The sequence below is a fragment of the Betta splendens genome, chromosome 6, assembly GCF_900634795.4.
Source record: "Betta splendens chromosome 6, fBetSpl5.4, whole genome shotgun sequence".
Lineage (NCBI taxonomy): Eukaryota > Metazoa > Chordata > Actinopteri > Anabantiformes > Osphronemidae > Betta > Betta splendens.
The window spans coordinates 15,864,595-15,892,154 of NC_040886.2; the positions used below are offsets into that span (position 1 = coordinate 15,864,595).

General features: G+C 42.8%; 2 protein-coding genes across 3 annotated transcripts in view; one reads left to right on the plus strand and one right to left on the minus strand.

Annotated features, from left to right (window-relative positions):
• Positions 1–7,142, minus strand: part of pparab (peroxisome proliferator-activated receptor alpha b) — a 72,895-nt gene extending 65,753 nt beyond the window's left edge. Inside the window, exon 1 of the mRNA XM_055509568.1 lies at positions 7,002–7,142. The gene's annotated coding sequence lies outside the window, so the exon portion shown is untranslated. The remainder of the gene's footprint in view (positions 1–7,001) is intronic.
• wnt7bb (wingless-type MMTV integration site family, member 7Bb) lies at positions 490–26,806 on the plus strand. 2 transcript variants are annotated; one of them, XM_029153266.3, is made up of 4 exons: positions 490–1,090; positions 7,010–7,236; positions 19,364–19,635; positions 22,555–26,806. In XM_029153266.3, exons 1-4 carry the CDS (start codon positions 1,020–1,022, stop codon positions 23,032–23,034), a joined length of 1,050 nt encoding a protein of 349 aa, XP_029009099.1. In that variant the 5' UTR covers positions 490–1,019; the 3' UTR covers positions 23,035–26,806. The 2 variants fall into 2 exon arrangements, with proteins under 2 accessions (XP_029009099.1, XP_029009098.1); XM_029153265.3 differs by lacking the exon at positions 490–1,090 and adding an exon at positions 2,569–3,147.
• Positions 26,807–27,560: the final 754 nt, after the last annotated feature.

Consider the following 27,560-nt stretch of genomic DNA (forward strand, 5'->3'; position numbering starts at 1 on the left):
GCCTGATCTCTGTACCTTCGATCAGATGAGCTCAGCGGGGTCTAGCTGCCACAAGAGGGAGTCATTTAAGTCACATAACAGCTCCCCAAAGCCCTGAATCTGGTTTGGGAACATCTGCTGAGGATTCACATGGCTCTGACTCAAGTAATGGGAATATTGATGTTTTGTGTATGTTGTTTTGTTCATGCATTGTACTGTTAATCACCGTAACTGACAGAACCTCCCTGACACATATTTATCATGACGCCAGTTCATTATTATTAGTCATTATTAGTCATGCCATGGCAATTTTTATTCAAACAGCTGGAAAGCCATTCCTCGTCTGTTTGACTTTATGGAACTTACTGTTGTGGTGGAGCCCATTCGGGGAACCCACACTAGTGGGACGATAATACCCAATGTTGCAAGCGACAGGCACCAGCCTAGTCCGAGCCACAGGCCTATAAAAAGGACATTTCACTGGGTTCCTTTTAGTTTTCTGTACAACAACTCCACGTGTTGTGCTCAGCCTGGAAGCCCGTCCCCTTCAAATCCCCGCCGGAGGAGGAGGCGTGTAGGGCTTTTTCTACCTGTGTTAGAATACCTGGCTGCTGACACTGGATCAGTATGGACCGGGCTTAAGATGCGCAAATGCTTCAAATAGAGCCAAATCCACGGGGTTGGCGAGGCACCGTATGCGCAACTAGCTGCAAGGCGCAACAAATTGGAATTGCTAATTAGGCTCCGCCGTGAGAGAAGGACGAATAGGAGGCACTTCCTCCAAGAACTCATTCACCTTTCACGTCCGAGCCTCTCTCCGCTTTCATTTTGGAGTTGTCGGGCACCTTTGACGTCGTCGCCAGCATCTCACCTGCGCCGCAGGACCATGGATTTCGCGCGTCCCACGCTTTCAGAGTCGCTTCAGCTTGGCGTCGCGGAAGCCAGGCGGCAAACGTGCATCTGGAAGGGTTAACCTGCCGACGCTAACCGAGAGCGCGGCCGCTTACGGTGCATGGCCTCTGGACCGAGTGCTACCGATCATGCACAAGCCCCTCCGACCGCGGAGAGTCTACGCGTTCCTGTGTTTTGGCATCATTTACCTGCGACTTGGGTGAGTTTCTGCTACGTGCTTTCGTGACGTTCGCCGTAATGTGCGCGGGGACGCGCGTGAATGTCAGCTTCCACGCGACACTTTGACACTTTGACGTAGCAGCTGCCCTCTGACCCCGGACACAACGACGTTAAAGGCTACAGCAGTACGTAGGATAAAAACAGCCTAAACGTCTGCCGCGGGGTTCACCTGCTGTGCGTAAAGGTTGCGGATCGGGTCTCGTGCCAACAGGTCATCGATTCGCAGGCTGTTCGCCGTCACGGCGAGATTGAGTTCACCTCGTGAGACTCCTTCTCCTTTGTGGCACTAGATAATTTGAGCCGCTGTCTCTGCTCCAGATCCAGCTCACCCCTGCATACCTTCATTAATAGCAGCAGACCGAGTTGTATTTCCACATTCCATTGCCCAGACGGAGTTGTTACCTGTTTTGCAACAGCTCACCTTGATGCATAAACACAGAAAGACGTGTGTCGTTTGCTTCCTCTGAATACAAAAACTGAATTTAGAAAGCATGCTGTTCTTTAGGCTTTGTATCTTTTTTCGTCTCGTAATGCTATTTTAATAGTGACTATTAAAACGTACACTAATATTGGCTTCTTATATAATTTAATAGCCATTCAAATTTATCAATTCAAACACAATTTTAACTTTGCAATATCCACTCTATAATTTCATTTTTTTTCCCCTCTTTATTTCCTTATCCGCATGCATAAAATAATGACAAGCTGAACTTCATGAGGCATCACATGACGGCACCTTAAACGCGAGAGGAAGTCAAGTATCTGCGTGTTTGCTGAGCTCTGGCATTAAGCTCATTCTTCCATCCTTTTACTACAGCCGAGTCTTTCATGGCACCCTCTTTATTTGCAGTGACTGGAGTCTGCAGGTGTTGAGTGAGCTTCACGATGCTGCAGCGATAAAAGCCCTGCGAATATCTCTCCAAGTACTTTATTTCTCTGCTACCTGGAGCAACGAGGGCGCTGGTTTTACAAACTAACCTTTAGATGATCTGGAACGAGTTAATGGGAATTGTTCATTTATATTAATTTACTGCAAGGTCTCAAAACGGAAACGTGAGTATGACAGGATGATAGAGATCCAATAATTTCAGACGCAGGACAAAACTAATGCAGACGCCTATAGAAATATTACAGACTTAGACGAAACAACAAGGTCCATGAAATTAAGCTATTTGAGCACAATAAACAAACACATATGACGCACTGTAGGTCACAACAATTTTATAACAATATCGCCATAATAGCACAGGACATAGGGGAAATATTAGAGGATGACGCTCAAGCTCACTCTCAATGAACACAGACATCTATATCGCGAAAGTCGTATCTGTTATATAATAGATCCGCTAACGTGACACCAACTTGTTGATTCCGAATGACGCACCCTGCCAAAGAAATGTGCCGCTTCTGTGCGCAAGGAGCTGCTATAAAGCTGATGATGAGAGGCTCGAGCAGCCAGCGTCTCCGTGTGTTTGTTTTCAGTCGGGTGGAAGGCTGGGGTGGGGTAACGTGGGCAGTGGTGGCGGTGGAGGAGCGCTCGTGGATGATGATGATGATGATGAATGAAACCTGCGCGTCCAACGGGGATCGGATCAGTGTCACCCTATTGTCCCGCTGTGGCAAAGTGGGCGGATAGCAGTGTCTCTCCCTGCCCAATGGCAGGCACGACTCTCATGAGAGTGGAGAGAGGCACTTTTCTGCCATGCACAATCCCTGAAACCATCATCATTCCGGCTCGGGAAGCCACAGCACTGAGCTACAGCCTCCGCCGCCGAGAGATGACAGAGCCAATCTCAGCGCACGCACGGCCCCGGACGCTCGAGACGCTGTAGAGCCACAACGCCACAGACACCGAGACGCACGGCACCTTTTGGGGAATTAAGGGAGTGTTTGTTTTTCATCCTGTCCGCCTCGTCTCCCTCAGTCCGAACGTGGCCATTTGCTCAATGTCATCATGATCATCTTCTCGTCGCGCAGTGTACTGCTGTCAGTCTACTACCCACAGATCTTCCTGATCCTGACGAGCGGCAGCTACCTGTAAGTTTGAGCCAATTGAGGCTCGCTCATTAACTTCAAAGCGTGCGCGCGGGCTTGCTTTTACTCCCCTGCCGCCTTCAGAGGCAACGGGCTGTGTTTCTGATTTACAAATGATTCATCACCGGTTCTGATGTGAATGTCTTAAGTCTGCTGTGAACATGGGGGGGTTTACAGTTGGAGTTATGTCATCAAATGGCAAGAGGTTGAAGTGTAAGAGAAGTGAAACTTCGGCTGCACATTTACCGCTGGGATTCTTTCCCCACGCGCTTCCGACGGTAGCGTAAAAGCCCACAGACGGTGCTCACCGACTGAAACGTCGCCGGGAAAACGATCCACGTGGGAATAAACGAATTATGTGAAAACGTAAACGTGGAGAAACGAGGACGAGCGCGTCTCGTGAGTGCGAAGCGGTGGTTTCCATATCGCATTAATGGCATTTTCTTTTTGCAAAATCAGAGAAGAAACATGTTGGTGAGTGGTACACGGATTCATTTTGGCCACAGAGTGGCAGAGATGTTCAAGACAATCGGATGCTGAGAGCCTTTTCCTCCTTGATGAGGGTTCATGGGCAGTTTTTACGCGTGTGAGCGCCGTTAACCTGTCACAGCGTCTGAGGGATTATCTCTGCGCGTTACCTCACCTACGGGCGACGCTCAGAATTTGATGTTATCAGTTGGACCCACATCTTAAAATATCTTCTTCAAGCATGCACGTGATTGACACCATAGCGCGTTGCGGAGAATTACTCTTGCATGAGGATACGGGCGTTCAAAGTAATTACTCACCCGTGCTCTGTTGCTCCTTCCTGCGCTTCCTTCCCGGAGACCCCAAACCTGATGCTGAAATAGATGTGGTTTCTGGGTTTCAGTTAAAAGTGGGCTCCACTGCTAAGTATAGTGTTGGCTTCCACATTAAAACTACATACCATTGTTTATTTCTGTTTAAATAGGTTCTCTGCTGAGCAGCAACCACAAAATAGGTTATAAGAAGGGAACCTATATGAATTTAAATTAATGCAATGCGTCAAAACTACTGAGCAAACAGACTGGGTGGAAAATGAGCCACCAGTAAAAGGACATTTGATTTAGCTGTTTCACACCTAATAGAAGTAATCTGACAATTTTCACTCTTTATATTGTCGCATTGTTCTCGCAACACTTCATTCAAACATTCAAAATGTCCCGTTTTGTGTAAATGAGCTACATGACGACAATCATCTCCAGCATTTATTCTAGTTCAGTTGTGTCTGTGGCATTTGTGAGTGCATTCCTCTGGAGAAGATGCATGCCTGGGAGCTTAACGGTGTGTCGGCCTGGTTCAAAGTGCTCCATGTGATGGAGTAGTTGGCTTGGAGAGCCCTCTATGCCATGATGTCGCTCTGCGCTACGCTAAAACGTGAGCGCCTTCTAGCTTCGGTCATGTTTCATAATGTAACGTGTGTTGTCTACAATAACCTCACATATTTTAAACATAGATGTTTGTGGCTGTGCACAACACAAGTCGCATTTATTGATTCTTGATCAATCTGAAATTGCAGCATTTTGCAGCAGCTACAATAATGCCCAGTTTCTAAAGGCTCCTCCACTCGCTGCATAGACACCACAGAAATTCAGCTGCCATCAAACTCTGCACACTTTGTTCTCCTCGTTCCATTTCAAGAGACGAATGTTCAGTATATGGAAGTGCAGGTTCTTGCGATTCTGCTGAGACTTTAACTGACAGAGCGTCGGTGTGACTGTGGGCAGTCACACACCGTGTCCCCGAGCCACTGTTGTGCACACACAGTACACGCTAAGCAAACAGAACTGCGTCTGTGCATTTCGATGATGCAGGGATTTAAAAGCTTAACTCTGGAATTCTCTGTTTGGTGTTGCCTCAGGCTTTGGGTTGCCCATGGCAGGCTGTGATTCTGTGAATTATCAGGTGAACGGCATGAGACAGAAGGACGATTATGAGAAGTTCTATCGGACAAACATGAAAAACGTCACGTAGCACAGAAATTAAAAATATAAATGACTCATTTATTTCAGTGCCTTTGGGTTTATATAAACACACTCATTCTATTTAACCTCAGTGTTTATTTCCCGTTGCATATGACTGGTCTTAATGAGGCTGACGGTTTGGTTGGTGCAGACTAGATGTCATTGTTGCCATGAACAACCGCACACACAGCTGAGGGTCACAGAAGGTCAAAGGAGTTCACGCCTGTTTAACAGCACAGAGAGCAAAGAAGGCCTGAAAGCCGCAGCAGCACTGTTTACTGTGGACGCCGGCTGCACCTGACGAATGAAGAAGGTCCCTTTGTTATTTGTGCAGCAGCCACTGGCCGTGTGGTGAAGCACGTCTTTAGCTCTGGTTTCTTACTTGCTTTTATCGTAGATTTGACAAAATGAACAGTACCCACAATCACACTCTCTTTATATGCTTTACTGAGCAAACCCAGGGCGAGTGCAGCCTCTAGTCTGCTGCTAGTGTCAGTGCACACATCTTGCTGCTGTTAAGAGCTATTTGAACTTGAGATTTATGTTCTTGTGTCTCTCTGGAGAAACTTAAGCAACCAGCACAAACAGAACATGGTTGTCTGAGAGCGATTTCTAATTAACCATCAAATCTTTGTTCTCCGTCAGGGCTCCCCTACCAACATCACTGGAACTAGAATCCCCAGAAAACACAAATGTCTGTGCTTCTCCTCAGCGCCGCCGCTCTTCACCCGTTCTTCCTCTTTCGCCCGCCGTTCTCCGTCGCCACATTCTGCTGACACACAACTTGTCTGCATTAGTTTAGCCTATTTGTGGTGAAGCCTTCGGAGGCCGACGTCATACTTCAAAGCCGGTGTTTGCCTCCACGCTCAGTTATGACTCCGCGTCGTTGACATGTTTGAAAAGTATGTATCTACATGGTTTCGAGGGCTATAAACAGAGTCGTGGAGAAAGTCAGCGCTTTGTTTAGTCGTAATCTGTTTTGGCTTTCTTGGCGGTTGCAAAAACCATCTTTAACATATGTTTTGATATTATCACATCAAGCAATCAGATGTGATGACGTCTCCCCGAGGGGAACTGAGGAGGAGGTGTGTCATTTACTCTACAGCACATTAATTCCCTGCAAATTAAGGCGGCCAGTGTTGAAAACCTTACATATTTTCCATGAAAGCAGTGGCTAAAGTAAAAGCAGTCCCTCGTGAAATTTATAGGCAGCACTTTACACTCTGAATACGTTTTAAAACACATAATTACACAAATCATAAGGAATAATATTTTGTGTGACGTTTGGTTAGAAATGAAGGCTGCAGCAACATCACCAGACACTGAGCAAGTGTATGTACCGCATTTGCGTAAGAGTCAAGCCTGGCAACTGGTGCTGCCACTATGTTACCTAACAATTAGCACGAAATCCCAACTCATTACTCAACGTCGCAGCATCCAAACCAACGTGGAACGGCCTCGTCATTAGTCAAAGGAGCATCTTGTTTTCCCTCCTTGGGCTGTTTTAGCAAGTTCGCTAAAGCCCTGCGTGTGCTTTTATGTCCTATGCCGGATTAAGAATTCAGGTTTATGAATGACCTCTAATCCACTAGTAGCAAAAAAAATTAAAAAAAATGAATAAAAAATCATACAGTACAGCTTTGACTTCACTATGGAATGCGCATCAATCACTGCTTGAACTGAATCCTGTTCTGGAGCGAGTCACATGAATGAGTCAGTCTGACCATCCGCTGGAAGTGCTAACTGAGTTTGTGTGTGTGTGTGTGTGTGTGTGTGTGTGTGTGTGCGCGTGTGTGTCTGTGCATGCGTGTCTGTATGTTATGTGCACGTTGTGATACGAACGCTCGTGTGCATGTGTGGTGGTTTTCTTACTTTGGCAGGGCCCTGTCCTCGGTGGTGGCTCTGGGTGCCAACATCATCTGCAACAAGATTCCCGGGCTGGCACCTCGCCAGCGGGCCATCTGCCAGAGCCGCCCGGACGCCATCATTGTTGTGGGCGAAGGCGCCCAGATGGGCATCAATGAGTGTCAGTACCAGTTCCGATATGGCCGTTGGAACTGTTCGGCGCTGGGAGAAAGGACAGTCTTCGGTCAGGAGCTTCGAGTAGGTCAGTCTGGATTCTATCATCAAACAGTGTGTGCGTGTGTGTGTGTGTGCTTCTGCAAAGTTGCCTTTGTGGGAAGCTTTTGAGATTTTTGTCCAACGCTACGTAATGTCTGCCACTACTCTACTCTGATGAGCAAATATAATTATTGTAGCATTCGCTAGAGCTAAGTATAGGAAGAAGCAACAGGTGAGCAAACCATAAATCAAACAGACAATAAGTACCTTTAGTAGTAATGCATATTAGTGGTTCCGGTGCTAGAAAGTTGCATTGGATATTCAAAGCAATACAATAATAAAAAAGAAAAGCTTCATAGTGGAATATACTACACAAACACAGAGCAGGGATGTACACAGGCTTGTGTGTCCGCATCAACTGAGCACTAATAAACACATTTTAAAAAGAAGACGTTACAACTCACACGCATGTCAAATACAACACAACACAGTCCTCTGCAGCCTGTTACCAAGGGCCGTTTGGTAATGATAAAGCAGCGGACGATGATGACGAGACCCTGAAAGTTTCCTGGTGGAGTTACAGAATGCACGTTTTGAGCCATGCCATTGTTTCAGCTTCAACAAACAATAAAAGAGGATCAAAAATGTGGTACCAGCCCCTGACCCTCTGAAGCCCGTGAAATATGCTTCTTAACGAGCCAAAGCCAAGCTGCACACATCACACACTCACAATTCAAACCAGCTACACACAGTCTCCTCTCTGTTGCATAACCACCCGCCTTGGCGTATCTCTGCAGAACATCAAATACTCCCAATTCCATCCCATCGTATTGGTCCTTTACAGTATGTCAGTCGACAATGTTGCATTCCTCCAGGACGCTCTGGTTCGGCCGGTTAGCAGCATGTCGGCCGTTGCGGGCCCTGCCAAAGTTATGGAAAAGCTACTGTACCGAGAGGCACTAATGAGGAAAACGTATGCTTGAAAAATGATATTGCAAATGAGGAGACAATTACTGGTGTCATTGCAGAGAATGCTTGTTGAACTGAAATAGATGTACACATCTGTTGGCGATCGAGCTAAATTGGTTGTGTCCGTGCCTGGCGGGGTCATGACAGTGTGCACATACATGTCGAAAGAAAGCCCTGAAGCAGACAAACATTTACATTTATTGTGCTTTTGTTTGGGAGACTTGGCATTCCCCAGACCCCATGTGCGTCCCTTTTGTTTTACTGGGACTTTTATATATTTCCTTTCATTTAGAAGATGCTTTGCTGCCATTACATTGTGGTTGTGCCGTGCATTTAATCTAGGGGCTCTGTTAACAATCACTCCTCTTAAGGAGCAGCTGAATTAGCTCCAGCTCCTTCTCCAAGAGCATTTTTCCTTTGTTGTGAATCTTGCGCTTGCTTTTGTAATGGAACTCATGTTGTTTTCCTTAACACTCAGCGTCCCTGTTTTTTCCTTTTGGTCTGTTCTTTAATTTTAGATTTGGGGATGTTATTGGGCATTTGTTCAACAGATGCATGTGTGTGTACTCCACACACATGCGTAGTTCAAGCTTGTTCTCAAATGTCTTGGCGTCAAGCATGTTAAGGTCGTCCACCCCAAACGGGCTCCTTTACTTCTCGGTGAGTGATGTGACATCGCTGTCCCATTCAGTCGTGCCATCGTCTTGTTTGGTTTCCATAGCAGCGTTGCACAAATGAATGCTTGATGTGCCTACACTGAGTCCATCACAGTCAGTGTCCAGTTTGGTCAAGAAGCAAAGACTGGGTCTGCCATGATTGCCCAGTAATGATGAAGCTTGGTGGCCTTCTCAGCCCCAGCGATGACGTATGAGTATATAATAAATTCTGGGTTTTACGCGATGCTCAAATCCCCTGGTTGTTTCATTTGTGAGTCTTGACAATGTTTGAGTAGTTGGAGGCAAGCTAAGCAACCGATCGTTCACGAGACTTTTCAGGCAGCATCTGATGATTTGGTTTCACAGTTACTTGAATTGTTGCTATGATTTACTACCTCATAATGCACAATTTTGATAAATATAAACGTGAACAGATTCACATGGAAATATCATTGTACAGTAAATGTGATGGCAATAAATTGTGTTCAACTAAAGCCATGAGATGAACAATAACTTTATTCACTGCTTCCACACAAACATAATGTTACACAGAACCAAACGGACACATTCTGTCAACGCTGGGCATCGCCTCATTCTGGACACATGATAGTTGCTGAAATGTGTTGAGCTTGCACAGGTTGGCAGATATTATGTGATGAGTGAGTTATGACACCTGCTGCTGGATAGTGTACATTTAAAGTTGTGAGAATTAATTGCTGATTGATTCCAGTTCCCCACTGACCTGACAGTATATGTGGAGGGACACCACCAGGAGTCAGCAGTATACTCACCTATACAGCAGTGAAGACTGCGTTTTTTTATGTCATTTTATTATAATAATATTTCATAAAGAGCAGCCGGTGATCAAATGCATTTTCTTATGTAACCGATTGACTGGACTGCATGTTGCACTTCTGCCCTCCAGGCTTAAAGCAGCCTTTTGTCAGGTCTGCCATTTGTAGTAAGGTTGAGTTGTGTGTGAATAAAACAGGGATGAAGTGGTCCTCTGGTTAAAATACAGTAACTACCCTGGACTGATTGAGGATGACTTGTTTTATGAGCATCGTTCACATCTTTGTTGTTCGTACTAATGATTTATTATGACATCATGGAGACGGCCACATCGTGAGGCAGAAGTGTCACTGCTGTATTTGAGAAGGGTATTGGTTGGTTGGTACTAGCGTCTGACAGTGCTTTTTCAGTTCAGCAGTGTCCCACTGGGTCATCGTGGAAGACCACAGACACCGCAGCTTCTGCAGAGTTCGCTGCTACTATGGCGCTATGGAAAAGGGAACCATTTAGCATTTGCTGAGGTGCCGAGAGGCTGCTCACAGCATCTCCGGGTTACGATAGTTTCCAGTGTCCATGGGTCATGATAGAAGATGTAGCTGTATTTTCTGACTATGTCTTTATGTATTATGGAATTCTTTAGCATGGCATATGAAATCATGGAATACGCCCCTTCGGGAAAATGTTCCAATCCCTCAGAATCTGCAAATTCCCACATCATCATAATCAAGTAGAGGGGAAAAGCTATTCCAGTTCTGCTCCCATTTAAGTTTTTGATTCAAATCCCCCAAATTATGAACACTAAACCTTTCCCCCTGCTCTGTGATTCAGTCCTAGTTTTGGACTGGAAGGAGAAGATGTCGGCATTTTTTCAAGAGTGAAAGATCAGCCTACCGCAAGTCTAATGCATTCTCTCTGTGCTGACTGCTCTTGGAGGCAGACTTTCTGTTTTGGAGCTGCTCCACGGTATTACATTCGCTTTCCAAGAGAGCACACATTAATAGTGGAGTTATTGAGCATTATAGAACTGTAGATATCTTCATTCAACGGAGGTGATTCAGTTTCAAAGACATGTCAGTGGACATTTGTTTCACCCTTTTACTTTAAACATTAATGTTGTAAGTGTTTTTGCTTAAGGAGATGTCTTCTGCTGGCACTTCCTCCCTCAACACAGGACTTGTGGGTACTGTAGATAGAGCGATGGAAAAAAGAAAGCATCCCCAATCCTGTTGCACTTCTATCCCGCTACGGGGACAGAAGTCCCTGTTCTGCAGGCAGCGTTGGCTCTCTCATTACGCTGTAGCTGACAAATTGGAGAACAACACCATAAACGTGCTGAGATTTGAAACTGGCAATTTAAGCGCGCCTGTTTCCTCTGCAAAAGCAGATTTAGCAGCTTTCCCGCCCGTGCCCTGCGACGGTGTTGGCATGAGTTGGTACCTTCAGTCTGTAAAAATGTGGAATGAATTATCCCGTGCTAACAGAAATGACTGTTATTGAGTGGCTTGTTGCAGTCTATTAAGAAGTAATGATAAAATTAGAGACAGATCCATCAGCAAGTCAGGATGAACGGAGTGGGGCTCTGGGTAAGAATGGCAGACGTAGTCACTTCTCCAGTCTTTGGCCTGGTTTCTGGGTGAATCACTATTTTAAATATTCCTGTCAAGGCTGTGGCTGGGGTTTATTGTTGAGTTTATTAGGTATATTGGAGTGTGCTCACCCATGGTGGTCTCGTGGTTTTTGTTACGCATCTCCCATAATACGGTAAGATGTTTTTGATGCACACAGTGACCTCTGACCCGTAGCTTAACTTTAATTTAATTGCTTAATTATTATTCAACATTTTAATAGTAGAATCAGTTCTTGAGTATTATTGGATTTATTTGTACTTCTACTATATCTCTTTTCCCTCCCCTTCTTTTATAACATGTTTTGTCTTAAGAAGCCTCCTCTGGTGTAACATCAGACATTCCTTTGCTAACCACCGGTAACAGAGATGCCCTTCACTTAAAAGTCCTGCTTATGAACACCTTACAGCTCTGTTCAAATTGCCTTGCAATTGATGTTGGCGATTAGAGCCTGAAAATGGACACCTTTCAACGGCTACACTCAGCATCAAAGGGCAACACTGGGCCCCTTGTCATAAAATGGCCTGCTCTGGTTACTCTCTGTTTGACTTTCCAGCCAGTTTGTCACCGTCCTGATTCATTCTTTTCATCTGAAAGAGGTTTCTTGTTGTGCCGGCGGTGAAATATTACAAAAGTTCAATCATGCTGCCTCTGGCTTATTGCACAAGAGTACACACAGCACTTCAGTGGACGTGAGACATAAAATGCAGTTTTACATAATATTGCTCAATAATTTATTGTCTGTTTTAAGCAACAGATTACATCTTTCGAAACAAGAAATATACGCAAAGATGCGTTTTTAATCTGTTATTTCCATCTGATTTTAGAAAAACAGAAGATGTGTTCACATATCCGCATCTATATATAATCTAGCTACTGTATTACTTCGTTGTCACCTGTCTGTGCTCAAGAGTTTGGTTTGTGCGCATGAAGACAATCGGTGATCCACCTGCCAGGACAGCATGGCTGCAGGGGCCAAACTGTTGTCTAGTCAGATAAAAGATGTTTAAGTCAGCAGGTTCACTGAAAACCACTTGTGTGGAAAGAACTCCCAAACAGGCGCATACTTGATGGGGAGCGGGAGATGCTGGACTCTTTTAGGCAGAGTTCCCTGTCGGAGGAGCGGACAGGCAGACCAAGCAATAACTCAGGGCTAAGGTTTTGTTTTTCTACTCCCAGGTTACACAGCGGAGGAAGATAAGTAAGTGCAAAGAGGATGTGGTTGATAGAGTTTTTGCATTTTAGCGCATTTTGCTTTAAATCCTGAACCTTTTGAAATTCACAAAGATTTTTTGATGTTTGTATGCAGGGTGTCAATTGCATATTTGAATTTTTTCACATTTTTCACATGGAATTTCTTAAAGGAGCACAATCTTTTTATTTGAGAAATACTGTTGTATGAAATTCATGTTACTGTAATCAAGGAAAATGTCATACACAAAAATCAGCTGGGATGAAAAGATTGGAAGGGGGGGGTAATTAGCCCACATTTTCATTCATTGTTAAAAGCTGTAAGGAAATTTGTTTTCATGAATAGCTCTTCTCTGCACTGCAGTATCAGCTCCTGGTTTGAAGACAGCATACTGTAATACGTCCAGATTATAAATGCATTGGCCGCAGTCCTTCCCTTTCTCGGAATCAGTTGATGGTCATTTGTGGTGAAATCGTATCCCCACAGAATGCGAGTACTACATCAGAGTCCAACCTTAGCCTAATAATGAACGGACAAAAACGACTGTTCAAATCACCATGTGGTTCCATTCATGTTTTGTTTCCTCATTTTAACATAGAACAAGGAAATGAGGGATGAAATATAAATTTTTGTTTTACACAAACAAATTTGAAATCAGGTGGTCGTACATTGTTACTATGGTCTGTTACACTGTCAAGCCAATAAAACAAATGATCTCTTAACATTTAAAAGCTTTCATCATTAGGGAGTGAAGCTTGTTAACCTCTTGCTTTGTAAACCTTCCAGAAATCTGACTAGGGATCGTGAAATAGTTAGTTACCTAATGTCTGTCATTGTATGAAAAACAAGTTGTTATTACAAATTAATGAATTAGTGCCGAGCTACAAGCAGAAGTGCAGACTCAAGTTATACCCAGTGGATAACTGCGTGGAAATGACGCGTGCACTGTGCTATGGTGGAACGGTGCTGAATAAAAGGCCCATTTTTCAGCCCATCATCATGTGGGTTGCCGTAATCCTCTCATCCCTGCTCCGTGCGAGTCCAAAGAGAAGCAGAGCAAGCAATATATGCTGTGTGTGGCAGTGCGTAGGATCTTTCCCCTAACTTTATCAGATAGGGGAGTCTGATGCCTTGTTGTTCTGCAGAGTGTGGGCTGTGGTCATCACAGTAAAGGCCATCTCTGTTTATCCCAATGCTTGCCAAGACCACATGTCTGTATCTAGGGTGAGGCTAGTCCCACGCTGCCAAGCAGCGCTATCATCACCAGGCCCCTTCGCTTGTTCATTCATCAGCTCTGTCTCAAACTGTGTGTCAGGGTCGAGGATGGGGTCTCTCTTGCTGTCTTTCGCCCACCCACTGTCTGGTTGCTGACGTGGCCCCGGGTCGTTCTGGGCCCTGGCCCTGCATAACGTTCGCCATTCCACAGCCTGCAGCTCCGTTATCGGTAGGATCTGCGTCTGTCCACGTCTGCCCGGCAAGCTAGACGCAGGAGGAAACAGGATGCGAGAGGATCAACTGTAATCTCACAGTGCGCTTTGTTCCACACAATCCCAGGCCGATCACTGTATTCACTACATGCAGGGCCAGCACTGGACATTTACATGTGCCAACAATCACACTGCTTCTAGCCCACTTAGGTGAGAGCAGAGAGAGATGGAGAGGCAGAGAGACACTGGTAGGAAGGAGAGGGTGTTGAGAGACCTGGGACTTTATTTGAGGGCGTAATGAATATAAGTGAAAATGGAAATATTAGCTCTAGAGGTTGCTTTTATCATGAGAAAGGAAACATCAGCAGAGGCGTATGTGATTGGAGGATTATGATATCTTCATTAGAGTGTAATAATATCTTCTGTGATAGTATATTAGATTGATATATCTCAGTGAATATGTTTGCTCTGAAGATGAAACAGTCAAATGGTGTTGAAATTGAGGAAAATCCTCAACGTTTGCCTTGTGTGAACTGATGATTACCACATACAGCACGCGCAGGCCTGCGTTTCCAGATCTGAGCAGGTGAGGTCCTGATTTGGTCTAATTCCTAGGATGAAAGAAGGGTGGAAAGGAGGATTTGTGCTTGTTTTAGCAAGTCTTGGTATTCAGTCAAAAAAAAAACAAAAAAAAAAAACTTTCATCTCAACCTTGAATCAGACAAGAAACAAGATGCAGTTTAGATGTTTCCTGCCAAGCCAATTTTCTATGCCTGGGAGGCGGCTTACTTGGATTCTCAGCATTTAATACTAGCTAATACTATGTTGAATACCCTCATGACTGTTTTAGCTTTATCCCTCAAAGCCTTTACTTTTATCCGAATCAAACCTGAGGCCGTACAATAACACCAAACTTTGTCACTTTCATTGCTCTGTGATGCAAGTGCACCAAGACTGTGGAGCCTAGTTCTGGTAAAACAATATTATTTTATTGTAAAGGAACACGGCTGTGCTAATTCTTCAAGCTGCAAACCTCACGGACCACAACTTTGTCTATAATTTGCTGGGAGCATATGTTCATAGCAACGGTACATAAAGCGGAACGGAAAACAGTAGTAGAGGCTGCGTTAGTCAGTTCAGTGATTGGTATACAAAGCTAGGGGTTTTCCTCCAACTTTCTTCCCCTTCTATGGGGCCCTGGAGACACAGTTCCACAGCAGAGACGACTTTGGTTTGGGCTTTTTTAGTATTTTTGGTGTCATCATTTTGTTATAAATGTACAGGATGGAAAAATCAGTCTTTTAATGTAGCGCACACAAACTTACTCTCACATATGGCTGTGTTAAAAAAAGTACATTAGGTCTTCATTTGAGTCAGTTTTAATATGTTTTTTTAATTTTAATGTATTTTAGTTTATGCAGTTCCTTTATGCAAGGACTTAAGTTTTAATATTTATTGTCTGTGTTAGTGGCAGACAGCACAGGGAGATGTCAGGATGTACTGTAAAAAGTGTGACCTCCGCTTTGCTGTCTAGCAGCCTCATTTGAAGCTCTGATGATGCGTCCATGGTAAGTGGATCATACTGACAGGGGGGTTTCTGGAGTTGCATTAGTCATGTGTTTCCTCCCCTGCCTGTAACCTTCTGTTTCCACCAGTGTAAACACACCTGCCAACCAGTAGGTGACACTTTTCCCTTTCTTCACTCTGGAGCCATTTTCTTTGATTGGATTGAAGATCTATGTCGTTATCATATGAAGCCTAAAACCTATTTAGATGTGCTATTTAGATGTTGGCCAATTTAATCACCCTGTGTCCCAGGGGTGTGAGTGAACGTGTGGGATGAGAGGGCCTTCAAAAAGCTGTCCTCTTCATTGCTTCAGCAACAGGCCTAGCTCGAGTGGAGAGGCCATTCAGCTGCGCTGCTCGGCTCTGTCGTTCTGCATGGGTTTGTGCCTCTCTGTGTATCTGTGTATTCCTATTGCTTGGCGGGACCCTAACCAATATTTCAGCCTAAAATACTGTACCGCCCTCTTTTTATCTGCTGGGTCTCACTGTATCCGCTTAACTTTTGCAGTAAGGTGTTCTATGACAGCACGTTTCCCTGTAGGTTACTTATTGATCACACCTACTTATTTGCTTCTCTATCCTTAATTTTTAGAATAACAATTTTTATTTTTATGGTCAAGTGTGCTCATACTGTGTAAACATTCGGGTTATCTGTGGCACAATTTAGGCCACAACTATAGAGGCTGTTTGTGCTGCGTCTTTAAAAGCTAATCTGTTTAGTCATACTGTAATAGCAAACAAACATAAATGTAGAGTGAGATGTTGGTATACGTATACAACTTCTTACATATTACTGTATTATGTTATGATGTGACAAAACAAAACTGACCTTTGTGTCGCTGTCTGAACAGACCATAGATCTTGGCAGTGAGCCTCTTGTCCAAGTCCCTTCAGTATATCTTTTTCCTTTCCTCGCTTGTCAGCAGGAAAAGCCTAACCATGGCTTGCAAGCACAAAGAAAACAAGGCCAGTTGAGGTCAGGGGCAGTGTTACTACATCAGCTAGCCTAAACTGCAACAGCGCGGCCCGTATGGTGTCGTCGGTTGTAAATCTCCTGTGCTGTGTCATGTGAAATTTGTCTAGTGGTGTGCCTGCCTTCGGCTCTAAACACAGATTTCCATTTTAGCGGCAAGCCACTACATCCAGGAACTTCTTTTTGCGTCCCAGTCTCGGCAGATCGTCAAAAGACACGACAGGCATCACAGCAGGGGCCGGTGTCCAAAGTTGTGTGGTCAGTTGAAGTGAAGGCCATCGCATACTGAATCAGGAGCCTTCACCATATCTGACATCAGATTAAAACAGGATGCATTATGCTTGTTCATTAGCTTCTGTACCTGTTCTGAGTGAAGTGAAGTCTGTGTGCTTCCTCCCCACTTTCTTGGATAGTAGTAGTAGACACTTGCCACTAAAGTCTATTAGACATCTGGTTTAATATTCCCCAATTCTTCTCTCCTAGATGTTTCCAAGTTCATTGAGGTTTTTCTGGTCACTCCAATTTTCCACTGGCAGCTAGTGCGGCTATCCCAGGGTGGTTCCGCCTGGAGGGCTGTCAGGACTCTGGGGCCAGCTTCTTCAGGGCTTTCTGCTGCTGTTATGGGTGCTTTTTATCCTCCACATTTCATCAACCGCAACCCCCTCCCCTTTCGTAAGGGCTAAAAATCAAGTTGAACACAGCATCTGACAACACAACTGAGCATTGTTGCAGTTTCCTTGTTTTCTTTATGTAAGAACATTTTTTGACTTGTACTAGTTGATTTCTGTCACTTTAGAAAATAATCATCCCAGCTTTTCTGTTCATGATCATCCATAATCTTACAAAAATTCTAACATCAACCTTGAGTCAAGTTTAAGGTTTAAAGTTAATCTAATACTGTATTATATACTGTACTTTGGATAAATAGAAGAAAATATGCTTCATACTGTACACATACATTAGCAAACAAAGTTCAAAACAAAATCTGATTTTCTTTTGTTCATGTCAAGAAAAAATGGGTGCCAAAGATCTATGGCTTGTATAATTGGTTTTCATTATGGCCCGACAGAGCATTGGCAGTGCCAGACCCACCAGGGGGTGAGAACCAGTGCAAGCCTCATCATCATCATCATCATCATCATTTTCCCCATGCGCAGCTCAACTCAATGGGTTCATGGGCATGCATCTATGGCTTAGGGAACCACCCTTTCTCTGGAAACTGCCTTTATCCTGTTTTAAACATTACGGTGGTGATTCGATTGGTTTGTGTGTCTGTGAAAATGTGCTTTTAACAGTTCACGTGTGTGAGGGTGGAGGGTTTTGAGAGTGTTATGTATGTGGCCAGTCACTTAATATAGTGTTTTGTGTGCATGTTTTAGTCATGCATATGTGGGATGTGAGGCAAGTTTAATGTTGGCAAAGGTTGGTGTGGCACAGCTCTGCTATGCTAACCTATGGCCATATTATTAATTAAGCAGCACCGGGATAGGAAAGTAACAGTGGCTTTGGGTGAAGATGTATGTGAGAGTTAAAGAATGCTTCTAGGACTAGAAAAGGATTGAAAAGGCCTTTAAAGGAGAAGAAATTAAATGGAAAATAGTGAAAATAAAGGCAGTTTATTAAAGTAAGCAATTTACTTCTTGCACAAATATCACATAGCTTCAACAAGCGAATATGTCACGGATATAACACCAGCAAGTTCTGTGTGAACTCATACTGTACTTTGAGACTGAGGTATTAAAGAACTAATGAAAGAGTTTTGGTTTTGTGAAGTGCAGAAAAAGCATTAACCTCTAGAGATTCCAATTAGTAGTTTACAAAACATACAGCAAAAAGCTTTACTCTTCAAATGCTGAAAGCTCCTGTGCAACTTCACGGTTAGCCTGGTTTCTCCTGCTCAGCCCCCTACACGTTACTGCAACTTGAAGGGAGACTGAGGCTGTGATAGGGACTGTTTTAATGCAGGAGGAGAAGCCTTTTAAACCATATCCTTCTGTAGCCATTAATAGAGCTATACTAGCAGAGATATTGGAAGAGAAGTAGATTTTATGGCAGATTTTATGACTTTATGACTTTAGTTTATCGCAACTGTTACATCACGAGGAGAATCACAACCTAGCCTAAATTGCAAGCAGTTTATTAAGGTAAACTATCTGACATTTACCTGGTTCAGCTTGTTTAAATGCTCAACAATTTTATTTAAGCTCAGTATTTATTAGGTGTATTAAATTGTCAGTCAGGGCGGCACGGTGCGGTGGGTAGCACTGTCGCCTCACAGATTCCCGGAGGCGGCCCTGGTGCCTTTCTGTGTGGAGTTTGCACGTTCTCCCCGTGTTTGTTTCTCTCCGGGTTCTCCGGCTTCCTCCCACAGTCCAAAGACGTGCATTAGGTTGATTGGCTTCTCTCCATTGCCCGTAGGTGTGAGTGTGTGAGTGAATGGTTGTCTGTCTATGTGTTGCCCTGCGATGGACTGGCGACCTGTCCAGGGTGTACCCTGCCTCTCGCCCGTAGCCTGCTGGGATAGGCTCCAGCACCCCGTGACCCCGCATTAGGGAGTAAGCGGTTAAGAAAATGGATGGATGGAAATTGTCAGTCAGTGCATTGAAACGATGAAATTGTGCCTCAGCCTACAGTAGTTAGTTCATATCAGTTAAGATCAAATCACTAAGGATTTGGGTGTCATGTGGTCAAATTACAGTAAAGCTCATAAATAATCACTTACGTCTACATAAACCTAACACACAAAACAAGTAACATCTTTTATCTGATTCTGGCACAGAATGTGAGGCAGGGAGACCTGCAGACCCCAGCTGTTTGTAGTGTGGGCAGCAATACAAGGTGCTTTTGTAAAAGAATTCAGCACTTTGGACAGCACCTACCCAGCTTACCCAACACTAGCATTCTCACACTGCATTCTGCAAAACAGGAGCTGTTTGAGAGAGCATTTACTAACTTATTATTTCCCTCCTTCAGGGAGTCGGGAAGCAGCTTTCACCTATGCCATAACGGCGGCAGGGGTGGCCCACGCCATCACAGCGGCGTGCAGCCAGGGCAACCTGAGCCAATGCGGCTGCGACCGGGAAAAGCAGGGCTATTACAATCAGGAGGAAGGCTGGAAGTGGGGAGGCTGCTCGGCTGACATCAAGTATGGCATCGAGTTCTCTCGGCGCTTTGTGGATGCCCGTGAGATTAAAAAGACGCCGCGCCGCCTGATGAACTTGCATAACAATGAGGCAGGAAGAAAGGTAATGAGCTTTTATTTTGGAATCTGAGATGCAGAATAAGACCCAACAATATCCATTTGTATTAAGCAGCTCAATTCCTGATTTATCTGTTAAGTTATAAATTCAAATTTTAAGGTCTTAACTTTAGTACTTATGTTCATTTAAATCTATTGGTTATAAATATGACCTGGCATATGCATAAAGATGACATGGCATGAAAAACATTTTACTCACTCAGTTATAAACAAACCTACAGTACAGTATGTGTGCACACTGTACATTGACACACAGATGTGTGAGTGTTAATGTGCCCTGTTGCAAACAGGCAAACAGTCCCAGAGAAAAATAAAAGAGTAAAAAGCCATACGACAGAAGAATTGCAATTAAATTGCTTATTGATTGATCACCCAGTTAGTCACAGCTTGTTTTACCATAGCCAGCATTTCTTTACATTCTATGTCAAGGTCATTTATTTTTAAGAGTGTGTTGGCAAACATTATTATGGACATGTTTGTTTGCTATTAGTCACTGATCCCAGAACAGTCATAGGTCAAAGAAAAAGAGAGAGAGAGGTAAATAAAAGGGAAGACTTGATGTTATGTTGACAAATGGATCTAATTAATAACTGGGATTTTTCTTGTCCACCGGGAAAACGAAGCTCGGTCAATGATTGCCAGATGGAGAACTGCCACCCCCCCCTTTCCAGTTCCTTTCACAGAATTATGAAGTATAAAGTCAGGAACAGGATATTATTGCAGTTCTCTGAACAATACCAAAACATGTCACTCTCATTTGACTGCACCTATTCAGGGTGTGAAAGCAGGCTGACAATGCCAGCATTACGCAGCAGACTGATAGGGTCTGCACTGCATGCCAGTGGGCTGGCATATCAGATGTCAGGGACGGAATTGGCACTGCTGCTGTTCTCATCCCGAGAATTGGAAGCTGGGATCCTGGAAGATATACAAAAACTGGATTGTGTCTATGCTGAGACATAAGACAAGATGACAACTGGAAGTCGAAGGCTTCTTTGGGTACACTGTACCATGGACGCCTTATGAGAACTGGAGACAGAAACAAAACACGGGCCAAGTCATTTCTTTGAAAGTTGGTTGATGGTGCATAGCCAATAAAAGGAAGAGAAAAGAATCTCCATTCTGTTGCATTCTAGACTTAAAACTTTCCTGGATAACTCTTACGTTTTGGTTATTTGGAGCCCACAAAGCATGCATATCGGCTCTCCAAATAGAAAAAAAATAAAATGCAACATGTCTTCAAGATCTACCAATCTATTTGTCCAACTGCATCAAATTGTATATTTTTTCAAAATACATAGCGAACATATGTATTTCATCCATATGTTACAGGTATGTCAACTTCCAATTGTCATAACTGAACATCGTTAAAAAAAATAACGAAAAGCGTTTTATAATTTTTTCCCTTTTCCACTGCAGATGAGATAGGAGACATGTTTAAGACAACTGGTCTGATAAAATGATCCAGATTCTAAAAATAAAAGTGCCCCCAGTTAGTCAGACCGAGAAGTCTTTCATTTGACACTTGGTTTGTGTTACGTTGACGAGCAATGGTTGGATGGGAATCTGGTCATATTGGACTAATTAGTAACAGGTCACAACTAGACACAGTTTAAGTAAATGTTTCCATGCATCTGTCAGGCTCCATATGCCAGTCATTCCTTGTGGTTTCTGGTCTACGCATTTTTTGGAAATCCTGTTACAGAATCACTGACCCCAAGCTTTTACAACGTCCTGGAAGTTTGAGTTCAATATTTTTTTCATCAGGTTGTAAAGCTATAACCGTATTGGTCCATGAAAAAGACAAAATCGAGATGCTGATCCTCCTATGTGCACCCAAATAATTAACTATAAACAAAAGGTTTCCCCTTAGTTCATCCAAATTGAGTGCTGTATGTGTGTCTAATGGTTTTAGTTTACTGCTGCTAAGGTGGTACCATTGGAACCACTGGAAAAATGACCTGCCAATCAAACTTTAGGTCTTACTACTAGGCCCCCATTTTATTCATACGCACTTCTTTCTCTGCCTTTTATGACTTTGGGAGTGAAAACAGAAGAGGCTACACTCTTTATTTAGAGACTTTTTAGTGTCCCACTCTAATGAAACAAAGAATTGACATTTATACTATACTATACTGATGACAGACCACAATATTTCCCATATGCCCAGGATTAGGCATCACAGCAAAAATATTTTGCACTGTGCACCATACAGTATGTTGGAGGTAACCTTAAGGGGAAATTAAGTCAACAACGTTACTTTACTGGGTTTATATGCACGTTTCGGCTAAAAGCTAATAAATACTGTGTTAACATTTAAATTTACTTTCCTGAATTGGGAAACACTGATTTGTTGCGTTTACTCCAACATTGCTCAACTACTTGAATGTGTCTCAAATCATAGTCCAGCTGTAAACCATCGAGTCCTTTTGCACAGCAGGTGCAACACATCAAATGACACAATAATGTGGCTTCAAATGATCCAAGATGACTGGCTAGCTGTATGAGATCATGTTTATTTTTTCTGCTATTGATGTGGTTTAGGGACGGTGAACAAAAATACAGGAGGGGATAAAACCAGTAAGTACAATTTTTCCCTCCTCGAAAAGATACAACAGCATGTCAACCATGACTCATTTTTTAGATTTGCTTTGGTTTAGTTGCTTGACAAAAGATCTGGTACTCAACATTTAGGTCATGTTGGATATAAATTGACAGTAATTACCAGCAAAACAACTGTGCGGACCCCATTAGCTACCCACAATCAACAAACAACATTCAGTTCAAATAATGGTCAGATTTATTTAATCTAAGAATTGAATTGTAGTCTAGGCGTGTCTCCATCGGTAGGATCCTTCTTTGTCCATCAACCAGTTCTACACAGTCTCTCTTCTCTGCTGCTTAGGTTCTAGAAGAAAGGATGAAGCTGGAGTGTAAGTGCCATGGTGTCTCAGGCTCCTGCACCACCAAGACCTGTTGGACTACACTTCCTAAATTTCGCGAGATTGGCTACGTACTCAAGGACAAGTACAACGAAGCTGTTCATGTGGAAGTTGTTCGGGCTAGCCGACTGCGCCAGCCCACCCACCTCAAGGTAAAGCAGACTCAGGGCTACCGCAAGCCCATGGAGACAGACCTTGTGTACATTGAGAGGTCACCAAACTACTGCGAGGAGGACGCAGCCACGGGAAGCGTGGGCACCCAGGGACGTTTGTGCAACCGCACTTCTCCATATACAGACGGCTGCGACCTTATGTGTTGTGGACGGGGTTACAATACACATCAGTACACCAAAGTGTGGCAGTGTAATTGTAAGTTCCAGTGGTGCTGCTTCGTCAAGTGCAACACATGCAGTGAGAGGACGGAGGTGTTTACCTGCAAATAAAAACACAAGGAAATTACTGCCGGACATGAGGCACCAAGGACAAGCTGAATGAGAAAGACTCGATAGAGGGAGATGAAAGTGGAACTCGGACCTGTGACGGATTTTGAATTAAAGGAATGGGATTTACACTATCAGCTCTTCATGGCATCGTTTTGCACAGCAGAATCTATGTAATTGCTTTTCAGAAAGTCAATGCGAAATATCAGTAGGTAATACCCCAAAACCTTTCTGTTGCATAGGGATTGTGCTTATGTACTGACATATCCACAGTGAAGCTGGGACTACAGGTAATAAATAAGCCCCCCTGAGGGAACTGTGCTTTGCACTCTGGGATTTGTAATTGGTAAATTCACAAGAGACTTTTTGATGGAGAAAAAAACCCAATGACCAAGGAGGTGAAATCAATGGAAACAGCTGATGAGGGTCAACTGTTAGTTTATTGAAAACCTTTAAAGATTTTGTTGTTCAACTATAGAGGAAAAAGTGAATCTTGGCGTGAATGACCCTGCGAATTGGCTGACGCTTATGTTTGGGGTTTGCAGAAGTGAAGAACATTTTGTGAGTATGGTGTGTTGGGGTACACCAAAAAAAAAGGAGAATTCTGTTAAACCCTCTGCTGCCAACTGGAATATGGTGGAGTATGTTAGATTTCCAGTTACACTGGAATTGTCTGTTCTGAACACTGAAATAAATTGTTTATTTATGTTATAGTATCTTAAAACGAAGCACTAACGGGTAGAGATCTCTTTTTTGTACTAAGTGTAAAGAAAATTACTTTTTAGAAACTCTGACTGAAGATGTGTGTCTATTAGAATGAATCCCTAAAACACCTTGTCTGTTCTTTAAAAAAAGAGAATTGAAAAAAAGGTCTCCTTGCTACTGGTATGTTAAAAACTAAAGATATTACAGTGTGTTTCATCTTCAAACACATTGGTTATATTTTACTGTAGCATAGTTGGTTTAGAGCCCCCTTCCCCACCTCTGGTTGGCTGTTTTTGGAATTTCACTAAAGCAACAATAGTAAGAAAACTAAACACTGCAGAGATCTTTTCCCAAACCATTAAACATAGAACTGATCTTTTGCTGGATGTGTTGTCGAGTGCTGCACTGATACTTTCTATTCAAATACAACTTATGAAAACTAAATAAATGCTCATGTCACTCAGTTTGGCAGTTTGTTGCTAAATGTCAACTGAAATTGAATCTGGTTAAATTCATCTAAAAATAATTGCAAAGGTGCAAGGCATAGAGTTGTTTATAAAATGAGAGAAATAACCAAAGACAAGGGGTTAAGGAGGTTTTATTATTGTAGCATGATGTGGAGTCAGACTAAACTTTACTGCTAAACACTAGGGCCACACTGCAGGATAGAGGGTCAGATGATGAGGGACAAAACAGGCCTATTCTGGACATTAAACAAGCCACTTTCACAACGATGTTTGAATTTTACCATCTCAATTGTTTTTCTTTGTGTAGTGTGGTATAATTACCATAGTTGTACGATAAAACTAGATGTTTCACCACAGTTTCAATGTCCATGTCAAGCCAACTGCTTACAGCGCCAAACGGTGCACTTTTAAGAGTGGGATTGATTTTCTCATATAACCTTTTAAGTGAATATAAGCACATTTTACAAAGGTCCTTTAATTTATGCAGTGTGGTAAGATGGTAAATCAACCATGAAATAACACAACTTTAGGCGGAGAATGTTTAGTGCTCTTGGGCACTTTCTGTTGTAAACATTTGTTTTTATATAATATTCATGTTGTTGCCATCTATTAAGCTTCAGTCTACAATATTTTTCCACGGTCATGTAATGTTTACAGGTTGTCATTTTGGATTGATATATTAATTGGTTTAGAATGTATTGTAACATTTGCACATTAATAACATCCACTTTGCCTAATCAGACTATTTAGTAAATACAAACTCCACTTCCAAAAGTTGGGATTTTTTCTAAATAAAATCTGTGATTTGATTTCCCTTTATTTATCTAACAAAAAACGTTTAGTGTTTCACCAACAAACTGAATTTTGCTAATTTAAACATATTTTGTTTCATGACTGCAACATGATCAAAGAGACAAAACTATGTTCAATCGCACAACCTTCCAACAGATTATTTCTCAGGCAGTGTTGCTTGAGAAGATATTTTTTGACCCAATCTGCCAATGCATTCAGAAGTTCAATCTGAAACTGCTACACTAAGAAAACCATACATCAGTACCATGCAGAAATGCCACTGCATATCAACAATTCCAGCAAAAATTTAAAGCTATCATTTTACTAAATTGTCTCCCTTCGAAGAAAAGTTCATGCATTAAATCTTGTCCTTGTGTGCATCCAAGTTTGAAGCCAAACTTTATGTGGAATGGGTTGTTCAAACATTCTAACCACACTTCCATGTACTAGCTGGCAAATGGCATTAGGAAGCATACATCATTAAAAATCTAAAATCTAAATGAAGCAGTGACATTTTGTATACAGCACATGTCCGTAATATGCTGTGGTTCTTTGCCTTGATTGTGGTACGCATGGAACAGTCAATTATGTCTTTCAGCATGGAACTCGTCTTCCGTGTGTGTCAAACAGATATGTGATCAGAAAAACGAATATAAGCAAAAAAGGGAAGAACAGCAAATAGCAGAGTTTGGAAGTTAGGATTCTGATTGAACATGAATGCTAACAAAAAGAATTCCTAAATGTGATTATTTTGCAGTTTGGAACCATATTTTATTTCACAATCAAAAGCTAGATATGTTGTCTGGGTTAACCAGGATGCATTATTTTCTATTGTGGTTGAAACAGTACATACATGCACTTCAGAATCCATGGTTGTCAGGGCTAACTAAATCAGGACTGAGAGTCCTGGATGACAGAATAACTGTCTGGATATTCAAGCCACTCATGGCTCCTGTGTTGGCAGAGTTGTTGGGAGTCACTAAGTGGGAAGAGGACCTTCATGCAAATGACCTGATGTGAATGGGAAGTGGCTCAGTGCACCTCTTGTTTTCAGACACACAAACAAGAGCGCAGTTCTTTTGTGAGGGTGTTTTTGAGATGGATGGGATGGCTTGATGAAGCAAGGAGGTGCATGTGTGTGTGTAGCCGGAAACTGCAATGAAAAGAGTGGCTATTTGGAAGAAGAGCTAATTGAGAGTGGTTTGCAGGAGTGGGTACACTGTGTGATTGCTGCTGCAGCTGTTGGGGTCTGTAGAATACACGGTACATCATCATCATGTAATTATTCCTGAAATTCACACACACACACACACACACACACACACACACACACACACACACACACACACACACACACACACACACACACACACACACACACACACACACACACACACACACACTTTCTTTGTAGTTTTATCTATAATGGTGTTGATCAAATGTATGATTTATTTTAGCCTGTGACAATTTGAAATCCGATACCTCTAATTGTTTATAACTCATCATTCACCAATTACCATTCTAGACATAATCACTGTCAATGGTTCCATTCAGCTCTTTCTATGCAGTTGCTCTGTGAAAGAGAGTCATGCTACTTCATTCATTTGCAGGACGCTCCCACTTGTCCTCCTGTATGTGAAAAGCTTTGTAGGAGAGCAGCAGAGCAGAAGTAAGATGGGTTTTGTTAGCTGTCTGAAGCCATGGGGACCGGAACCGCACAAGCTCCCCATGCTTTGCCCTGGACTGAGTAAAATATATCCATTTGTTTCTGAAAAACATTTTCTCATTAAAAATTATGAGTTAGAAAAACAGAGTCTGCTGTGTATGTCTTCTATAGTGCTTGGGTATCAGGATCATTAGTTCATTGGATATATTGTGCAAGCTAATGTTTTTAATCTAATTCACACTGGGAACGACACACCCCCTTTACTACTTCAGGGAGGAGGAAAGACAGTTGTGAGGCAATTTATCCATCGACAGAAAAGGATGTATTGTATATCTGCCAATTCTCTGCATCAGCGTTATGCAAATGTATCACATACATGTATTCCTGCTATACAAAGTTCACTCTCAAAACATATTAGGATTTCAAAATGCTTTGGTAAACCATGCTGTAGATTCAAATGACTCCACACCGGACGTGAAGGAATCATGACTGCCAGTTTACATTTGCAAGATAGGAAATGGAAAAAGTAAATTCCACAGAGGGACAAAACATTAAGCTACTGTACTGTATGCGCCATAAACAGCATTTAGCTGTCTAGATGAAGCTGAGAAAATTAATAACTTAGATATGTGTTTTTTGAATTGCTTTTGTTCCATCTTTTGAGAAGTGGCATAGGCCCTAACAGATGTCTTTGTAATAATTGTCGAAGCTGTAATTTCATCAATGAGAATGTTCTGATTACAAGGTTGGCCTTTCAAAGATAAGGCACATCTGCGAGGGGAGGGGGAATAAATTAAAACAATGCTTGACATTAACCAAAACCCAACAAAGAAGAAAAGTGCTCTCATGGGCACCAGTTGAGTTTATGAAGAGGATTTAACAGTCATCTTGGAGGCGGA

Coding starts and splice junctions, on each gene's coding strand:
- wnt7bb (XM_029153265.3), top strand. CDS start 3,065: ATGATCATCTTCTCGTCGCGCAGTGTACTGCTGTCAGTCTACTACCCA. Junction 3,148..7,009: donor CTGACGAGCGGCAGCTACCT/GTAAGTTTGAGC, acceptor TTACTTTGGCAG/GGCCCTGTCCTCGGTGGTGG. Junction 19,636..22,554: donor ACAATGAGGCAGGAAGAAAG/GTAATGAGCTTT, acceptor TCTGCTGCTTAG/GTTCTAGAAGAAAGGATGAA.